Source organism: Coturnix japonica, chromosome 5 (assembly GCF_054131305.1).
Source record: "Coturnix japonica strain WE chromosome 5, WE-NBRP24, whole genome shotgun sequence".
Taxonomy (NCBI): domain Eukaryota; kingdom Metazoa; phylum Chordata; class Aves; order Galliformes; family Phasianidae; genus Coturnix; species Coturnix japonica.
Window position 1 is genome coordinate 6,612,677 of NC_140667.1, and position 17,657 is coordinate 6,630,333.

The 17,657-nt window shown below is 42.2% G+C and overlaps 1 protein-coding gene across 3 annotated transcripts; it reads right to left on the reverse strand.

The window, feature by feature from the left end:
- Positions 1 to 9,365: 9,365 nt before the first annotated feature.
- ARL14EP (ARF like GTPase 14 effector protein) lies at positions 9,366 to 16,446 on the reverse strand. Of its 3 annotated transcripts, XM_015863520.3 has the most exons (5): positions 16,339 to 16,446; positions 13,219 to 13,720; positions 12,086 to 12,216; positions 10,665 to 10,888; positions 9,366 to 9,894 (listed from the first exon to the last, which is right to left on the reverse strand). In XM_015863520.3, the coding sequence occupies exons 2-5, from the start codon at positions 13,639 to 13,641 to the stop codon at positions 9,812 to 9,814; spliced, it is 861 nt and encodes a 286-aa protein (XP_015719006.2). In that variant the 5' UTR covers positions 13,642 to 13,720; positions 16,339 to 16,446; the 3' UTR covers positions 9,366 to 9,811. The 3 variants fall into 3 exon arrangements, with proteins under 3 accessions (XP_015719006.2, XP_085406077.1, XP_032300886.2); XM_085549951.1 differs by lacking the exon at positions 13,219 to 13,720; XM_032444995.2 differs by lacking the exon at positions 9,366 to 9,894 and having other exon boundaries at positions 10,521 to 10,888.
- Positions 16,447 to 17,657: the final 1,211 nt, after the last annotated feature.

The window sequence follows — 17,657 nt, forward strand, 5'->3', positions numbered from 1 at the left end:
CATCTTTCTTTCCATTGGAAGAAAGGCTGTGATAGTGCTTCAGCCTCATACCATAAAGATGTGATACGCTTAGATTTTGCCTTTTAAAATACTTATTATGGCATATTAAAAAATACAGCCTGATAAGTGTTCATTAGCTGCAAAAGAAGAACAGGGATGCGTACAGTTATTGCAATAAACCAAAGTGTTAAATGACCTGAGCTAGAACAGCAGTAGTAGATTTCTTTCAGGAAGAAAAAAAAAAGAAGGCTGCTCAAATAGACACAGGCTGTAAGATTACCTTTACAATGTATTACTGTGGACCTAAAATAGCTACACAGCTTTAAAAAAAAAAAAAAAGAAAGGGGAAGGGAAAAAAAAAAAGAAAGAGGGTGAGAAAGAGAACATAATTTCAAAACCCTTAGCTTATTTTTAATTTATAGTCCTTGGAAAAAAAATAAGTGGATAGCCCAATCATTTATATGCCTGGGCAAAAGCAATACATCTATATAAAAGTACAGTGATATATTTCTGTTGCTAGTTTAATGTGCTGCTCTGTGCCCTGCGTGTTCTGATTCATTGGAGAGCAGCAATCATGTCGACAGGAGCTGTTCTTCAGTTCCCATCAGCGACAACTAAAGGCCAATTCAAGGTTGTGGTGGGGTCATGAATCTAACACAGTCACTGATAGAACAATTTCCCTTCCACATGACACCGTCAGTGGGACACAGAGGGAATATACAGCCAGGACTGCAGCAGGTATGTCTTGTTATTCTCATCCCTCCTCTCCCCCCTTCCTTTTTTTACTTTTAATTTTTGATGCTGGGCTGTGCTGCTAAGAAGCCTCTGGGGAATACACAGTCAGGAAATAAGAAGAGGGGAAACTTCTCAGCCTTTCAAAAACCAGCATCCTCTTGGCCTCTGTGCAGAGCAGCTCAGCAATATGAGCTCGGTTTGAGAGCCAGATCCACCCCAAGACGATGCGAGCTGTGCAACAATGCCAGCCTTCTAAATGAGGAAGATGTAGGACCAAGCTCTGCAATGACCTCACTTCTAGTACTGTACCTTTTGAATTAATAGAAAGGGCATTTTTATTTGGATTGAGCCCCACCGGAGTCACTAGCCTTTCACAGCAAGGAACTTGGACCTGAATTTTGCCTGAGACATTTTTTTTCACACATTGGTAGTTGATCCTTCCGGGGGACTTGACACAAGCCTGGAACAAGCCCCAATGAAAGAGCCAGCTCCCGCTATTGTTTCTGCCGTACATGTCCCAGGGAGAGCAGATTTTGGACCAGATGAGTAATATTTCATTCTCATACCACTATTAGTCATGGTGGGTATACAACATCTGACACATTAGCAAGGTATAGCTGAGAATTTTCAGTTAGAACTGCAAGTTCTGATCTCTAGCCATTGGGCCCACATTGAGGAGCATTTTTATTGCACTGATAGAAACAGTGAACACAGTAAGCACCACATACTGAAAAATTACTTCCAGTACCTAAAGTCTTCAGGCTATGCAGATTTCTGCCTCCCCTATTATGAAAAAAGCTAAAAACTAAACAAAAATAGCAACATACAAAAAACAGACCTGTGAAGTCACAGAATCACAGGATGGGTAAGGTTGGGGGGGACTTTAAAGAATGAATTTTAAAGTTTGAACTCCCTTCTGTGTGTAGGGTTGCCATCTGCTGGATCAGTCCACCCAGGGCCCCATCCAACCTGGTCTCAAATGCCCCAAGGGATGAGGCATCCGCAGCCTCTCTGTGCAACCAGTGCCAGTGCCTGACCATCCTCCTGAGTAAACAGTTTCCTCCCAGTATCTAACCTAAATCCCCTCTCTTTCAGTTTAAAGCCATTCCTTGTTCTGTCACTCTCAGACTATAAAAAGTCAGTCCCCCTCCTGCTTGTAATCTCTCTTCCAGTTCTGGAAGACCACAATGAGGTCTCCTAAGAGCCTTCCCTTCTCCAAGCTGAGCAAGCCTAAATTCTTCAACTTATAATGGAGAGTTGCTCCAGTCCTTTGCTCATTTCTGTGGCCTGCTTCTGGACCTGATCCAGCTGCTCTGCATCCTCCCAGTACTGGGTACCCCAAGCTTGGACACAGCACTCCAGATGGGGCTTCATGAGAGCTGAGGGGGACAATCCCTTCTCTTTTCCTGCTGGCCACTGCCCTTTTGTTGCAGCCCAGGATACTGTTGGCCTTCTGAGCTGCAAGAGCATACCTCTGGCTCACCTCCAGCTTACTGTCCGTTAGAACCCCCAGGTTCTTCTCTGCAGGGCTGCTCTCAAGGACTTCTCACAGACTGTACTCAGATCTAGGATTGCCTCTTCCCAAGTGCACACCTTGCACTTAGCTTTGTTGAACCTCATTAAATTCTCATATGCCCACTTTTCAAGTCTGTTCAGGTCCCTCTGGATGCAATGGTGGGCTTATGTCTGTGCAGGGCTATAAATGTAGGGCTTTGTCAACTATCGTGTCACACCCTTACCAGCTGCAAGCACTGAAATCACTCTATTTTTGGGAAACACTGAAACAAAATTAGCAAAAAGTTCAAAAAGCTCAGATCTAAATATATAGCTGCAATTCATGATTCCCTTTAATAGAACTTTATTCTTTCACTTGGTGTAACTGAAGGTATTTATAGATAGGGTAAAAAGATGGGATGAAAATTTGTACTTATGAATAATGAAGGAGCCCCGTGAATGGGAAGAAGCAAGGTTGTGTAACACACCACCTTTTGCAGCAGCATCCCAGCAAGGACAGGAGCTCCAGTTCTGGTTCAGGCCTGGCAGCTGCACACAGCTGTGTCAAAATACACAGCGGTTTTACTGTTCATCCCCTTTTAGCTGATGGGGACCAAAAGCATTGCAGGCATGATCACAGCACGCATGAGCTTGGAGATGACCATGCACTCCTTGGGATGCCATGTTGCTGTGAGCAGTGGCCTTGGGCACTACGGTCACACATGGTCCTTGGCCTCAGGGCAGAGAATTGCTCCAGTCTTATTTCACTTGTGTTAAAAGTACTCTGGAAATGGAGATTTGGGACTCTCTCATTATATTTGATCTGAGCTGGCAACTGGATTAATATTAAAATGACGTACACATGCGATTCACATTTCCTAGGTTACAAATAACTGGAGCAAAGCAAATATACCAACATTAATAATTCACCATAAGAGTTTAGCTCGTTTTTCTTTTATGGAACTTCTACAAGCAGATTGCAGTTTCCTCAGATTTATTCATTATTCAGATTCAGTCAACAGTTTAAAAGGAATGTTTACCTACTAGACAGCCTGTGGTTTGCTTCCAGTGTCACTAGTCAGTTTTGTAACTTGAACCGTTAGTCATAATAATGTAATTAAGTCATCCGATACGATTTCTGTCCCTTAGCTACGTCAAAATTTAGTTCTTTGGGGAGAAACTACCATCCACGTGTCTACAAAGATCAAGTTTCTACAAACATGATTATCTGTGTTCGAATTAATCTGCCTGCATGCAGAACTTAGCTGCCCAGATGTGTGCAAATGGTCATTAGAACAGGCAAAGCCTTTCCATTTCCTCACTTCTTTGTCAAGTAATCAAATAAATGTTCCTTAGCCCTGTTTAGTCTCTCCTGCTACGTAGTTCTTCCCCTTCTCCACTGGTTCTGCATGTAGAAAGTTAACAAAAACCTACTGGCAACAATAAGAGACCTTTTACTTGCATCTCAGCAAAAGCCTTTTTGGTTTCTGAAGATCCACAGCCACAAGTGAGCACCAGCGCTGAGATGGAGAAACAAGCCTGGCCAAGAGTCCTACACCCCAGCTGTCACGAGAAGCTGTCGGCTTGCAGAAGGACCTGTGAAATGATGGTAGTGATGACAGGAAAGAGAAGAGCTCCTGGTTATTCTGTGCTCAGTAGTCATCCACCTCTCTGTGGCTGTGGCCCTGCCCTCAGCTGAGCCCCTGCTCTCCAAACTGAGCACAGCGCTTCTTCAGAGCTGAGTCATAGCAGAAGCCACAACACTGTTCAGGAGGAGGTGAGAAACCAGGATGTGTAGGCTCCCTCCACAGGGCAGGGGTTTCTTTCCCTAGATCCATTTTATCTTCCAAGCTGCAGTGCTCTCTCTGCGTTTTTGGAGGAGATGGAATAGATTTAGAAAGTGGCTGCTTATCGATTTATGGTCTTTATGCTGGACATGGCTTTTTATTAAAGAAAGCAGATACTCAATACTGTTAACTAGTAATGGGAATTGACTTTTCACTAATTGCACAGAACCTGGCATTAATACACTTTAATAGAAAATGGGTCCATGCACGCCAGATCAATCCTGAAGTTTTTTCTGCCTGCACTACAGACAAAGGACTCCAGCAACAACGTAGTTAAATGAGACGCTTCATTTTTGGTATTTATCTGCTATCCATCCAATTACTGAGATAAGCACACGTCTCCAGGGAATAAGGGAAGGCTGTAGCTTGGCTGCTCATCCTGTCTGGGTGTCCTGCAGGGAATGTCCCTCCCCATGTGGCTGTGATGCAGTGCACTGCCTGGCTCCCAGGTCTGGTCCTGCAAACCTCTCCCTCATCACAGCACCGCTGCTGTGGTTGGTCCTGATGGCTACATCAGGTTGTAGGGAGCCACCTGTATTCATCTTCCATCATGAAGTATAGCTTAATGTACTTGTAGCCACTCTACTAGCTGTGCCAAACAGTTGCTTCTGGATACCTGCTGACATGCAGAGCGAGCTGCCCCACAGGAATATTTTATTCAGTAAGACAGGACTCGAAGATGAAAGGGTAACCACTTCTGATCATAACCTTGGCTTTGTCTTCCCAGCAATTATACTTTAATTGCATTGACCTATTTGAAATAGAATTGTAATTAGAAAAAAGAAAAAACAATTTGACATTCCCTGATGCATACTCTTGACATGCATTATTTGGGTTTTTATTCAAACATAAATGTTCTCTGTAATGCTATCATAGAAAAAAGAGAAAAAAACATTGTGAAATTGAAATGTCAGTAGCAATTTCTGACATCAACTTGTGCTGGTTGGTGGCCAAGGGGTTTCAGTTCAGCTCAACAGAAATCCAGCTGTGAAATGGACAGAGTTGGAGAAGAGGAAGGATGTGAGAAGGAAAGGACCTCAGCCCCAACCCTTCAGGAGAGCTGGCTGTTGCTCATGGCAGTATCAGAATATCATGCCTACAACCAGCTGTAACTGTGTGATAAACGGGCCTTTCAGATCACATGGAAACAGAAGATGCAGAAAGATAATTTCAAACCTTATTACTCACCACAGAATAATTGCTAGGGTCAATGTATGTCAATGAAACACAGGTTTCCTTCAGTTGTACTCTATAGAGTGTGGCTATAGGAAAGTGTCTTTGCGTCTTCTTTCTTAACTGTCCTCAGGAGGAGCCAAGAGAATCTACTCTGGTGGCAGCTTATACCTCGTAATTTGCATCTGGTGTTTCTGAGAGCTGAGCTCCAGCCAGTCTGGTGGTCACACTGCATGCTGGGTATCAGTGCATTGCTTCATGCTGGGAAAGGTACCCGGCATCACCCAGCATGCTGCAGTTCACACACACACATGGAGTAGGAGAAGCTGCTGACGTCTTCTGCAGCGATTCTTATGATAGATTTCCTTTGTCAGCAGCCCTGCTTTCTCATTTGCTCCAAAACAGATCCAGCCCAGTGTTAGTACAGAGAGTCAGAAGTTCGCAGGCAAGAAATTAACACAGGGGAGTCATAAACCAGAGGTTGCTGGCACAGATGAGGCTGGATAAATTGTGCCTGTTTTATTATTACTATTATTATTATTTATAAAAACAAAGCCAGAACCAAAGCACAACAGTCGGAACAAAGCCTCCCTTTGAGAAAAATGGATTTCTGGGGTTGCCTGCAGACATAACTGACTTTTGTTAGCGTCAATTAATTCTTCTGTGCTTTGTACCCTGCTAGTTTGTTATGACCAGAACTACTTGCTATTGCCAGAGAAACACACAGACACACAGGCTGGCAGGACAGCATAGTGAGAGCTGAGAGTCCCTCAGTGAAAGTCTGAGCACCCTGTACAATGTAGGAGCCTGACATGAGATGTGGAACACCACATGAGTGCATTTAACTGGCTGATAACTCCAGTGTTCTCTTCCTTAAAGACTGAACTCTCAGAAACTACCAGGAAAGTAAAACAAAGATAACAACTGAAAATTAACTTGAAATATCATAATTGATTAGTAAGGTAACCATTACAAAGAGCTGGGTGTCAGGAGGAGGGTTAAAGCAACATTGAAATCAGCTGGTAGGATGCAGCCCAGGTGATGGGAAACTCCCAGGGGAGTCACCTGACAGAGCAATTAGATGTTATAAAACATAAGGAAAGGTGCTACTTGGAGCTTTGCTTGTGCTGAGGTTATTTTGTGGGGAGGAAATTCATTCCCTTAAATACATCTGGACTCTAGAACAAAAAATCACTTGATTTAGGAAATCTGTTGCATGATGTTGTTTAAAATCTGTTAAACCTGAGTTTCTATCTTTAAGCGAAGTAGCTGTGTTACTTAAATTGCTATGTAGAGTCTTTATATATGCCCCAAACGATGATGCTTATTTCTACACTAAAAGGGCTGGACTCCAGAGAAGATATTTTGATCCTTTGTAGTGAATACTAAACTGTAAAAGTAACTGTGGAGTTGTCCTGTTCTCTGCTTAACAAGCCAATAGTAAGCAATGTATATAGGGCAGGGGGAGAAACTTTTATAAAGACCGAAGAGAAAATAGATTTAAAAGTAAGTGCTAATCTTGTACTTGAGTCTGCTCACAGTCGTGGTGGTGCACGACGTTCCTTGGACTTAGTTCTTGAATCTGTTCGGCAAGGGAATCTTTGCCCCATCCTCAGCAGCTGCAGCTCTCAAGGGTACCAGAAGCTGATGGTCAGGTTTGCAGTGAGCTGGCGCCCTCTGCTGGATACGAGAATGATACGCTGAATGAAAAGCTGCTCTTCCAGGGCAGGGCCCCTATCGGGAGTGAACTGGGCAGCTCACAACAGAGGTGAGTGTTATACCGAATCTGCTCTTTGAAATAGCAAGCTCAGAGAGTGCTTTTTCCTTTTCTGTTCTAAGTTTTCAGCATTCATTTCCCAAAGATATATGTCTCTTAGTGGCACGGGAATACTGAAAATGTTATTATAGCATTTTCTCTGAGATCGGTACCTGAGTGTACTCTGTGCACAGCTTGTTGTCTGAGTCTTTAACAGCAAACATCCCAGGGCACATCTCACTTAAGGGACAAAAAGGAGCACTTCCCATTTCAGGTATGGCTTCAAGGCCCTGTAGTAATTTTCAGTCACACTGACTTTAGAGGATGCTCACTTTTTGATCGTTTTCTAAATATGATGTGAATTTTGCTTTGTGAGAAAGATTGATGCTGGATTGATGAGCTGAGGCCAACTGACCTTCAACAAGACCTAGTGCTGGGTCCTGCACTTTGGCTACAATAGCCCCAGGCAACACTACAGGCGTGGGGCATGGAGGAAAAGGACTTGGGGTTGTTGGTCACAATGGGCTTATCTTGAGCCAGCAGTGTGCCCAGGTTGCCCGGAAGGCTGATGGCATCCTGGCTTGTGTCAGAAATAGTGCAGGCAGCCAGCAGGAGCAGGGAAGTGATCATCCCTCTGTACTTGGCTCTGGTGAAGTCACACCTCCAGTATTGTGTTCATTGTTGGACCCCTCACTACAAGAAAAACACTGAGGCCCTGGAGTGTGTTTGGAGAAGGGCAGTGGAAGGGCCTGGAGCACAAGTGTTATGAGGAAAGGCTGAGGGAAATGGGATTGTTTAGTCTGGAGGAAGATCAGCAGAGATGTTATGGCTCTGTACAACTCTGAAAGGAGGTTGTGTCGAGTTGGAAGTCAGCCTCTTCTCCCAAATATCAGCAATCACATGAGAGGGAATGGCCTTAAGTTGTGCCATGGAGGTTCAGGTGAGGCACTGGCACAGACTGCCCAGGTAGGTGGTGGAGTCTCCATGGTGGTCTCTGAGATGTGGCACTGAGGAGGGACATGGTTAGTGGGCATGGTGAGGATGGATTGGACTTGGTGATTTTAGTAGTCTTTTTCAACCTTTATGTTTCTATGACTCTATGAAACCAAAACAGTATTTAACACTGTACTTAAGAGATCACAAATCTGGATCTCCTGTGTAGTAAAATTAGACCATGTGAGATATATTGTGCATAAAACACATCTTGTTGCCACCAATTTCTGTTTTTTGAATAGGTAAAGTTTGTTTGCATTAAAACATCTGCCTTTTGATATTTGCAATAAGTTAACACAGTGACTAGGGCATATGTTGGCCTTTCTCTTAAATGCATTCAGAGCTGAGAGGTTACAGCTGATTTATGAGCTGTGCCTTTGATGGGAAGTTATTTCTTTTGGCTGTATTCAATAGAACGTGCTGTTTAATAGGCTCAGTTGTAGAGTAGTTCTGAAAGATGGGAAACTACATTTAGTTACTGGGAGCATCATTTTTAGATCACAACAAAATAACTTGTGGTTATACTGATGGGATTAATTTTTGAGCTGCTTCACTTTTTCCTGCGTGGTTTTACAGAAAAATTCATAGTTGTTAAGCAGGAAGCCATGATAGTATGTAAAGACAGGTCATTCAACTTAATAATGCTCTACAAGCAAGGCAACAGTGCACAGTACTTAACACAGGTTCTTGGCTAAAAAGCAGCCCTGCATATTATGTTAGAAAACTACCTGAATGATTTATTTGGGGAAAAGTCACCACTATTAGTGTAAAATAAGATACTGAACATGCTAACTTACCAGAGACATAATAGAGATTCTAATAATGGGATGCTCTGGACAATTTAAACTCCTGGTGGACTTGAATTCCACTGAAGAGTAATGCTTTAATAGTCACTGAATTCCAAGTCTTAACTGTGATCATGATAGTAAGTTACATTCAACAGACAGTTAGAAACTTGTTAAGGTTTTAAGAGTGTGTCCTGCTGACTGCAGTTGCTGACCAACAAACTCCAATTAAATAGAACAAGCTCAAACTTACAAGACTGAGCCAGTCTTCTCCCTGGCTTCCTTTCACACAGGTACAGGTTTGTGTTATCATCTGATGCAAAATGTTGCTTAACAGCTGTAACAGTTCCAAATATGGATCAAGCACACAAAATGCATAAATGCTGTGTTACAGGACAGGTGTGTTCAGTAGTCAAGAAAGTTAAATGCCAGATGTGTTAAAGGGCAGCCACAGCTATTACTCATTGGTGGTGTTGCTACCTGGAGAAGAGTATAAAGAAATCTGTGTGATGCTTTTTGTGACAGATGTAGCTGGAATTCCAAGCCAATGAGGCAGGCACGCTTTTGGAAGAACAGCCAATGTTCTGGTTGAACAACAGAAAGACCTTTTATTTTCGAAGAGGATCTAACAGCAACAAGGTAGATTAAATCCATGCTTCTGCTTGGCTAGGACCAGCAGATGTCAGTACAACACAAAGCGCAACTGCGTTTTAACAGCGTCAACCTTCAAGAACTTAAACAATACACACTCTGAACAAATAGCAAGATGATACAAAGTGATCACATGAAAGTTCCAGAAAGCAACAGTTAACAGCATTCTTGAATAAATGTGATTTAACAATCAGATCTTCAGAGTCTGTCACCGCTGCAGAAAATGTGTTTTTAATGCAGCACAAAAATACCAGAGGATAACAATTTAAATGTTAACTAACAGTTCAATTGCAAGGTCTTGTTTCCATAAATCTCATAATTCAGCAAAATTTAAACTTGCTGAGGAGAAACATTTTTTATCAACCAAAACTTTCAGTTCAACTGTTTTTTGTAGCAGTCTGGGTATTCTTAGTTTGGGAACAGACAGTTGAATTCATTTCAGCTGCATGTAAACCTTTACCTTGAAAACAAGCAGAAAGAAAGAGAGGGGAGAGGGCTGTGAAGTACTTATCCAATTACACACCATAAGATATACAGCACGATTATTTCAACTGTTAAAAGAAGGCAACCAAATGCTACCACAGTGAAATACTTCTATGTATATTTTAGCATCTTGACAGCTTAATAACACTCCAAACAGTGATATTTTTGAATTCATAAGGATAACTGGATCCCAAATCCCAGTAACTCAGGTGGGATTCGTACTCCTTTGAATAAAGCTAAGTGAAAAGGACTGAATTTATCAGAGGTAGCTGTGATAATTTATAGAAGATGCAGCATTCACTGTTAATACTGGAGAAATCTTTGTTAATATTGGATGTAGCTTCATTAATAACAACACAAAAGTGTTTCACATAAAATAATTCAAGACCATGCAACTAAAAAGTGAGGGATACAGGGAGATGGTATACTCAACAGAACGCTATGTGGAATGATGGTGAGTGGACAATGGTAAGCCACGTGGAAATATAGCTCTTCATTGCAGTGCAACATTCATAAATGAAAACAGAAGTGACTAACAAGGCAGTACAACACAGAATGAAGTGTGACAACAAGTAGTAGGATTAAGAATATTTCCTTAATCGTACTGAGATGGAATGTGGAAGCACATTTATCACAACTCACAATTAGTTACTATGGTTTTCATCAAACAACTAAATGACAGATGTTGTTTAAGAGTGGAACATACATCCAGGCTTAAATAAAAACAATAAGAGCATGTGCACTAACCAAGGTGCTTATTACGAATGATTTCTCCTCCTTCTATCTCAATTTGCTCATAGAGCCATTTGCGGTCGCAGCGACATTCAGTGCCACATTTGTTGGAGCCGCACTTGGGGCAATTATAGAAACATCCCAGGCAATCTTCATCAAGACAGTCACAGAGGTCCATCCCATTGTAAAGAAGTAGTCCCTGGCTATCGTAGACTTTACTCTTGGCTGGTATAACTTGCCTGTATGATGAAAAACAAGTTATTTCCTTATTTTAATGCCAAGCAGCTAATAGCTTTGGACAGAACTTTGGTGGGTTTTTTTGTTCATTTTACTACTGCATTATTTTAAGTGTAATACATGTTACTGTACTCATCAACATGACACTGTACTGTCATTATAGTGCTTTTGAACTAATTCCAGGACCAGAAGTGTTTATTTTATCAATAAGTTAAATGTTTATTCAACCACTTTGGAATATTTATGATGTAAACTTTGTTACCTTTCAGGTGATGTGAAAGTCTTCCTTAAATTACTTTTGTAGCTTGTAGCTATAACTCAAAGTTTTACAGAATAACTCCATGTGTGCATGGTCTAATTTATAAGTAATTATTATGCTTTAATCACTACTCATATCCCAAACAATTCTGTTACGCTGCAGAATCACAAATCTGCTCTGTTCAGAAACATCCTCTGGAGTTTGTCTTGTCTGACCCTGTGTTCAAAACCAGGTCAACTTAGATAAAGATGCTTACAGCCACATCTAGTTGAGCTCCCAACAGCTCTAAGGTCAGAGACTCCAGATGTTTTTTGATCCAATGTTTGACCACAAACTCAATTCAAAACATTTTCCTAATCTCATCAAAATCTCCTTACTTGCAGCTTGTGAATGAACCAACTGGAAGAAACAAATGGAGGGGGATGGTACAGGCATATGGTAAGTAGCACTGAGGCCATTTTTTTTTCCTGTTAGCTTAAACTCGGGGAGACTGAATTGGTCCAAGCTTCTGGTAGAAAATGATAGACAAAACTCAGCTGCAGAAGTTTTTCACTTTGCAGGAAAACTGATTTTAAAACAGGTCTGATTAGAAAGCTGAAATTTGTTATCCAGTGTCATCCAACGTGGACGTTAGAACGTGTAAGGATTGAACGTGCACACGTTTGGTTCTGAAGTGTAGTTACAGAGTGAACTGAAATATGACAGCTCCAATATTTTAAGTGTACTCCACTTGATCTTACTCTATTCTAGTCAAATTTAGATCCATAAATTAACAGCTTCATTTATTATCCATGTAGTATTGTCACACCTTATGGGAAGCTTGAATTGTATTTGAGATGTTATTGTTACAGGGACACTGACCGTAAAGGTTTCTTTAATTTTGATGTGAAAACTAATGAGAAAGTAACTAATGAGAAAGTAACCACAGGAAGGTGCTCACCTGTCAGAGTTAAATGATGGATTTTTTGTTTGCAGCCTTCTTTTTTCCCTCTTACTGGTCTCAGGAGTGAATTCAGTCTGTCGTCCTGGGTTAGCAAACTGCAGAGACTTCAAAGCCTTAGCTGTACGCCCCTGAACAGAGACAGAAAATCTCACTTTATTTTGAATATGTATCTACATTCTTAAGGAAATACCCAGTCAAGCCAGGATACTGTTATGACTTAAGTATGCTGACCCCAACTCTGAGCACTGTATTTCTCGGTAGAAGACTTAAGTCTTCTTAAGTGTTACATGAGAGAACTCTACCAGTTCCAGAAGTCAGGAAATACAAGCTTTATAGCAGCAGTTTTAATCAATATTTCCAAAAGTCACCCATTATGCAGCTGTAAAATGCAGCGGGGTGGCTGCGCCTGGACTGAGGGGTGACTGCTCCTTGAATGCCATTCTGTTTTGCTCTAGAGCATATGTGGATGAGCTCTTGTTGACTTGGTTTTCCACTTGGTTTTACCGATTACCTGCACACTTCAAACAAAGCACCCAGAAATGTATAAACTGCATTCTGAACTAAGCTCTTAAAGCATCATCCTCCCGCACCAGGTTGTTACTGCCCCTGAACAAACAGGGGCAGCTCGGACACCACAACAGCGTGCACTTAATTCACTTCCATGCAGGTTCACTTGGTAATGAACCACCAGACACAGTAGATTCCTTTAAAACTGTGAAGACTACCCCAGAAGTTTATCTCAGTGCTCCTAAAAACAACCCTTGCAATGTTTAAACAGGAGTTCACTTTTCTCAAGGCTTGAGAAACAGCTTAAAACAATAGCAGCTGCCTGGTATTTACATAATCTGAGGTGTGTGTCATCCTAGTGCACTAGGGAATTATAAAGTCCCTAATATTTAATTAGGTGAGGATTTTTAAAGTAAAGAAGTGGAATGTGTGTATGCGCTCATTTCATTGAACATTCCTCCAAGTAAAGGTTCAAATACAGTAAACTCCCATGTAGCAAAAGTCTACGCCTTTTTGTGTTTCTACTAAAAATCTTAAGCTCGTTTATATAGGACTTGTATGAAGCCCAGGTCCAACAGTCTGCAGAACTTAGAGGGGGTGGGACAACTGATCCATATACATACGTCTGAATCAAGCTTTCTTCTTTGGCGTTCTTCAGCTTCGACATCCACGCTCCCATTTATTACCTGCATACATTTGGGACAAAGCTTCCAACCAGGTACAAACTGTCTTCCGAACTTGGCAGTTAGAAAAGTCGCGTCATGCAGGTCAATGGCGCGCAAGTTTTTCTTTGATAGTTTTCTGTGCATATTAAAGGGATCAAAGCATGACTTTTGTAAGTCTTCAAACCTTTCAATGTAAATTTTTGCATGATGAAAGCAGATAGTGTCGTTCTCTGAAAGGGTCATTCCAGTCCTAAGCTGAAGCAACAGTAGATCAAATGAAGATATATCATCTTTAGTCTTGAAGCCAGTGTGACGGGTATAATAGGTCTTATGGCATTCATTGGCAGTTTGAAGCTGAACTCCAACTGAACAAGGATCCATTTTATCAGAACAACTTATTTCACTTATTTTGCCTAAAATGAGTTCTCTGAAGTCTTTAGTGGTTTCTATGAAGATCACCCTAGAGAGAGCATTTAAAATCAATCAGATTTGTGCTGCAAACTTTTATCTGTAAGCTTGACAAACTAGGTTTAGGTAGCTTAAGATACATTTCTTAATTATACTATAGCCTTCTAGTCTAGATACGCTCATCCTATTTTCAAAAGCAATTTTTTATCAGCCATTCTAAATGTCCATTTAGAAGCACTGCCTTATCGAAGGCAATCTGGAGGCGAGGTGTGAGGTGGATGATTTGTTCAACAGCAGCCTGCTGTGGTCTCCAGCCTCCCACCGGCACGCTCCCAGCTGCTCAAGGAGTGGGCCCAAAGGACATATCTGATGGCTGAACAACTGATCCATCTGGTTTCCATGTAGTTTCAGGGGAAAAAACAGGCTGCTGAAGGTAGGCTGCGCAGGCTGTCTGATGCCAGCTGGCAATCTACACCCAGCAGCTATCAGCTCTTTCCTGTGTGCTCTTCCTGTGTACTCCTGGGGAGCAAAGAAAAGCCTGGACAGGTGTGAGTCAGGACCCTGAATGAACCTGAGCATCTCTGGGAAACGGCCACCTGCAATACATGTAAGGATGTGTGCAGCTGTTGTGGTTGGATGGCCTTTGCACGCAGCTCTTTCCATCTGACTGCAACACTTGCATCATATAAATATGGGGCACTCATTTAAACTTTCTTTAACACAAACTTACAAAATATTAATCTAGCTATTGCAGAGTAATCCTCCCTGCGCCTAATTTGTTATAAATCCAGCGTTGACTCTAAAACATCAAAGCCTGATCAACCTTGTGCTATTTTCTACTGCAACATAATGGGAAAAAACCAAAAGAATTCATTTCTGAAACTCCTAAGACCTGTAATTAAACTGAGTAGGACCTAACTGGGATCCTACTGTTAGCCTGCATGCTACCCTGCAAAGACACAAAGAAATGGAAAAGCATCCTTACTTGTGCTAACCGCCGAACAGGACAGTACATCTTTGTAATGAATGGAAGTATCAGCCAGAAGTAGAATGTGAAAAGACAGTCTGGGACACTACTTCTAATAAAATAAAGGCAAGTAGCAGCGCAAACAACCCAATGACATGAAATGTGTCAATTTAACCTGAAAGCAGACGTACAGATGATCACAGCAGCAAAAGTTCCTTGCAGAACAGAAAGAGGCTTTTTAGAACACTTAGAAAAGTCACTGTTGGGAGTATTTTTTTATGTTATTTTATTTTAGTTTTTGCAGCAGAAATCCCCTTGATTGTAATGCCTTACTTTTTCTAACCAGATGTATGTACTTGAAGCAGCTGCATGACGCATCTCCATGTATTAAACTGCATGCACAGCAATTTAAAGGTGTTGCGTAGGACGTGTGGTTGTTGAGTGATTCACCCATTCCAAATATAAGCAATAACACTTGGCTGTAGAGAATTAAACTTGTTTTTAAGTGTAATTCTACAACTTGCTTGAGATGGAGCAGGGCATAACTGCAGTAATTCCTAAACAAGGCAATACGAGGCTTGAATGTGCAGGGACAGTTATATGAGCTTAAGAGAAAAAAGGGGACGTAGGAGAGGAAGGTGAATTTCCTTCTGAAAATCAAGCAAAATTAGTTCCTTTTTTGTTTTGCAAGTTATCCGTGCAGAAACTTAAGATAATGGAGTTAATAATAAAGACATATTTTGTATTGATTTCTTAGGTTCAGTGTCATAGTAAACCAGCTATACTCAGAATTAGTCCTTTTTTTTTTTGTCTCTAAGTGCATGCTTGTCTTTTACACTATGTTACATGGAATGTTGTATGCGCAAAGCTCATTGCAGCTGAGCGTGTGTTTAACAGCAATATGTCAACACCCAGTAATGTGATTCAGTAAGTCTGTTGCAAGCCATGCACCAAACCTACCTCAAACATCACAACATGTGCTTGCAACTGACTCCCGCTCTGGTGGGGAGGTGCAGATGAGGAAGCATACTGGATAAACAGGAAAGTAATTCTGAACTATCAGCGTTTGCAGATGCATCAGAAGTTTGAGTTCTTGGTGGGTGTTCTAAATGGTGGGTGTTTTAATTAAGAAATGATAGCTTCTTTTCTATAAAAGATAGCTGTTACACTGCTCTGCCAGCTGACCGTGCTGCAGGAGCTAGCTCAGTTAGCACCAAGCTAACACAATGGGGTGTGCTCTGAGCACCAGCAGTGTGCAGTGAGTGACTTAACGTGTCTCACTCAGTCCGCTTGTAAAACCTCTTGGCAGAAGCTTCGGCTGTACTTCTTCCTTCCCCCCACCTTGAGAGGAATACACGGCTCTTTGCCTTTAATTCTTTGATTGAAACAGGAGAGGGCTCCAGCAGCCCGGTATTTAAATAGAGGCGTGTGCTGCCACCTGTGAAATCAGCAATGAGCGTTTACAGACAACAAAGTCAAGCAGGAAACAGTGAGGAGGACCGGGACAGCAAAGCGCAATATGCAAAGGGCCTGTTTTGCTTCTCGGAGACAGGAACAAAGAAGGCAAGAAACCGGTTTAGAGCAACAGCTGCGGGAGGCCAAAAGGGAAAGAGAAAATCCTGATTTCGCCAATGCGACCTATGGAACAGAACCCTTCGCCACCAGCCGCCGCAGCAGCATCAGGAGCCGCCCCTCCCCGGTACCTTGCCGTGGACTTTTCTCCGTCTCTGCGCCGGGACCCCCACGGCTGGTTTCCGCGTGGCCCCAGCTACAGCAACGCTGCCCGTAGCGGACATGGACCGGGACTGCCTACAGCACAACGCTTCCGCTTGGCAGGAAGGAACAGGAAATAGAAGGAAGCCACGTGGTGACGCGCTGCCCACGTGTTGCCCTCTCGTTATGGTTCTGTGGCTGTTGGTATTATCTTTTCCTGTAAGACTGTGGCAGCACAGTGTGGTGTATCGGGCTCTGAGCCCACCTCCCTGTTGCTGCTGTGCATTGCAGTTCCCCTACAATGATACAAGTATCTGCAAGACAATCCCTTACATAGTTCTGCTCCAGTGTTGCACATAGCACAGCCCAGCAGCATGAACTGCAAGCGAATAATGCCAATAAATCACTGCAGAAGCTTTTCACCTCCTTCCTTGGGACCTTAAGTGTGTAACTGCAGGCTGGCTCTCTAGCAGGCTGTCTGTGGACGGTAAGAGTGAAAAAGAGATGAATTATGGCTGTAGCAAATGTGGGAAGGCATAGTGTAAAACTAAAGATGTTGTAAGGAGCCCTACATCAGTAAGGGAACAGCCTGCACTGTTGAACTGCTGCACCACTCACCTCAGGGCTGGTGTTAGGGCAGCATCTGAACACATATAGATGATTTGGGGCTGAGCTTGGGCAGCAACAGCATCCATTCTTCCTTCATTACAAATGGGAGTAGACCTGGTTGGTCAAACTGTGATGCAAACAGCTTTTGTTTCTTACTCCATCACAAACCATGTTGGATTTGGTACTAGCCAAGCCTTAAGAGAAAACTAAATCTGCCTTAAGGGGCAAAGGGGTTGAAATACATAGCCAATTTAAAACAAACTAGTTAACAATACACAATGGTCTTTTGGCTGTTTATTTGGGGTGGCTTTTTTTGCCTAACTTCTTGCCACAGCATTTGGAGTGGGTAGAATAGTTGTCTGTAAGTAAGTATAAGGCCAGTGGAGGTGAGAGCAAATGTTATGCTTACATAGGGAGGTATCCAAGCAGCACTCCAGGGAGCTCTCTGGAATATAAAGCTTTAATCTTAGTGTGACACTAGCAAGATGTAGGCTGTGTATCTGACCGTTAACAGAAAGCTGTTGTAAATTCCATGTGTGTATATATATATATATTGCTTGAGTCATGCATTGCCTTAATGATGACAGAGAGACTGTCAAGTGTGATCATTCAGAGCGGGTGATAAGGCTTCCTCTGCTGACTTGTGCTGCTTAGGAGATACTTGGAGTTAATGAAGGGGAATAATTCATGAGAGGAGGTA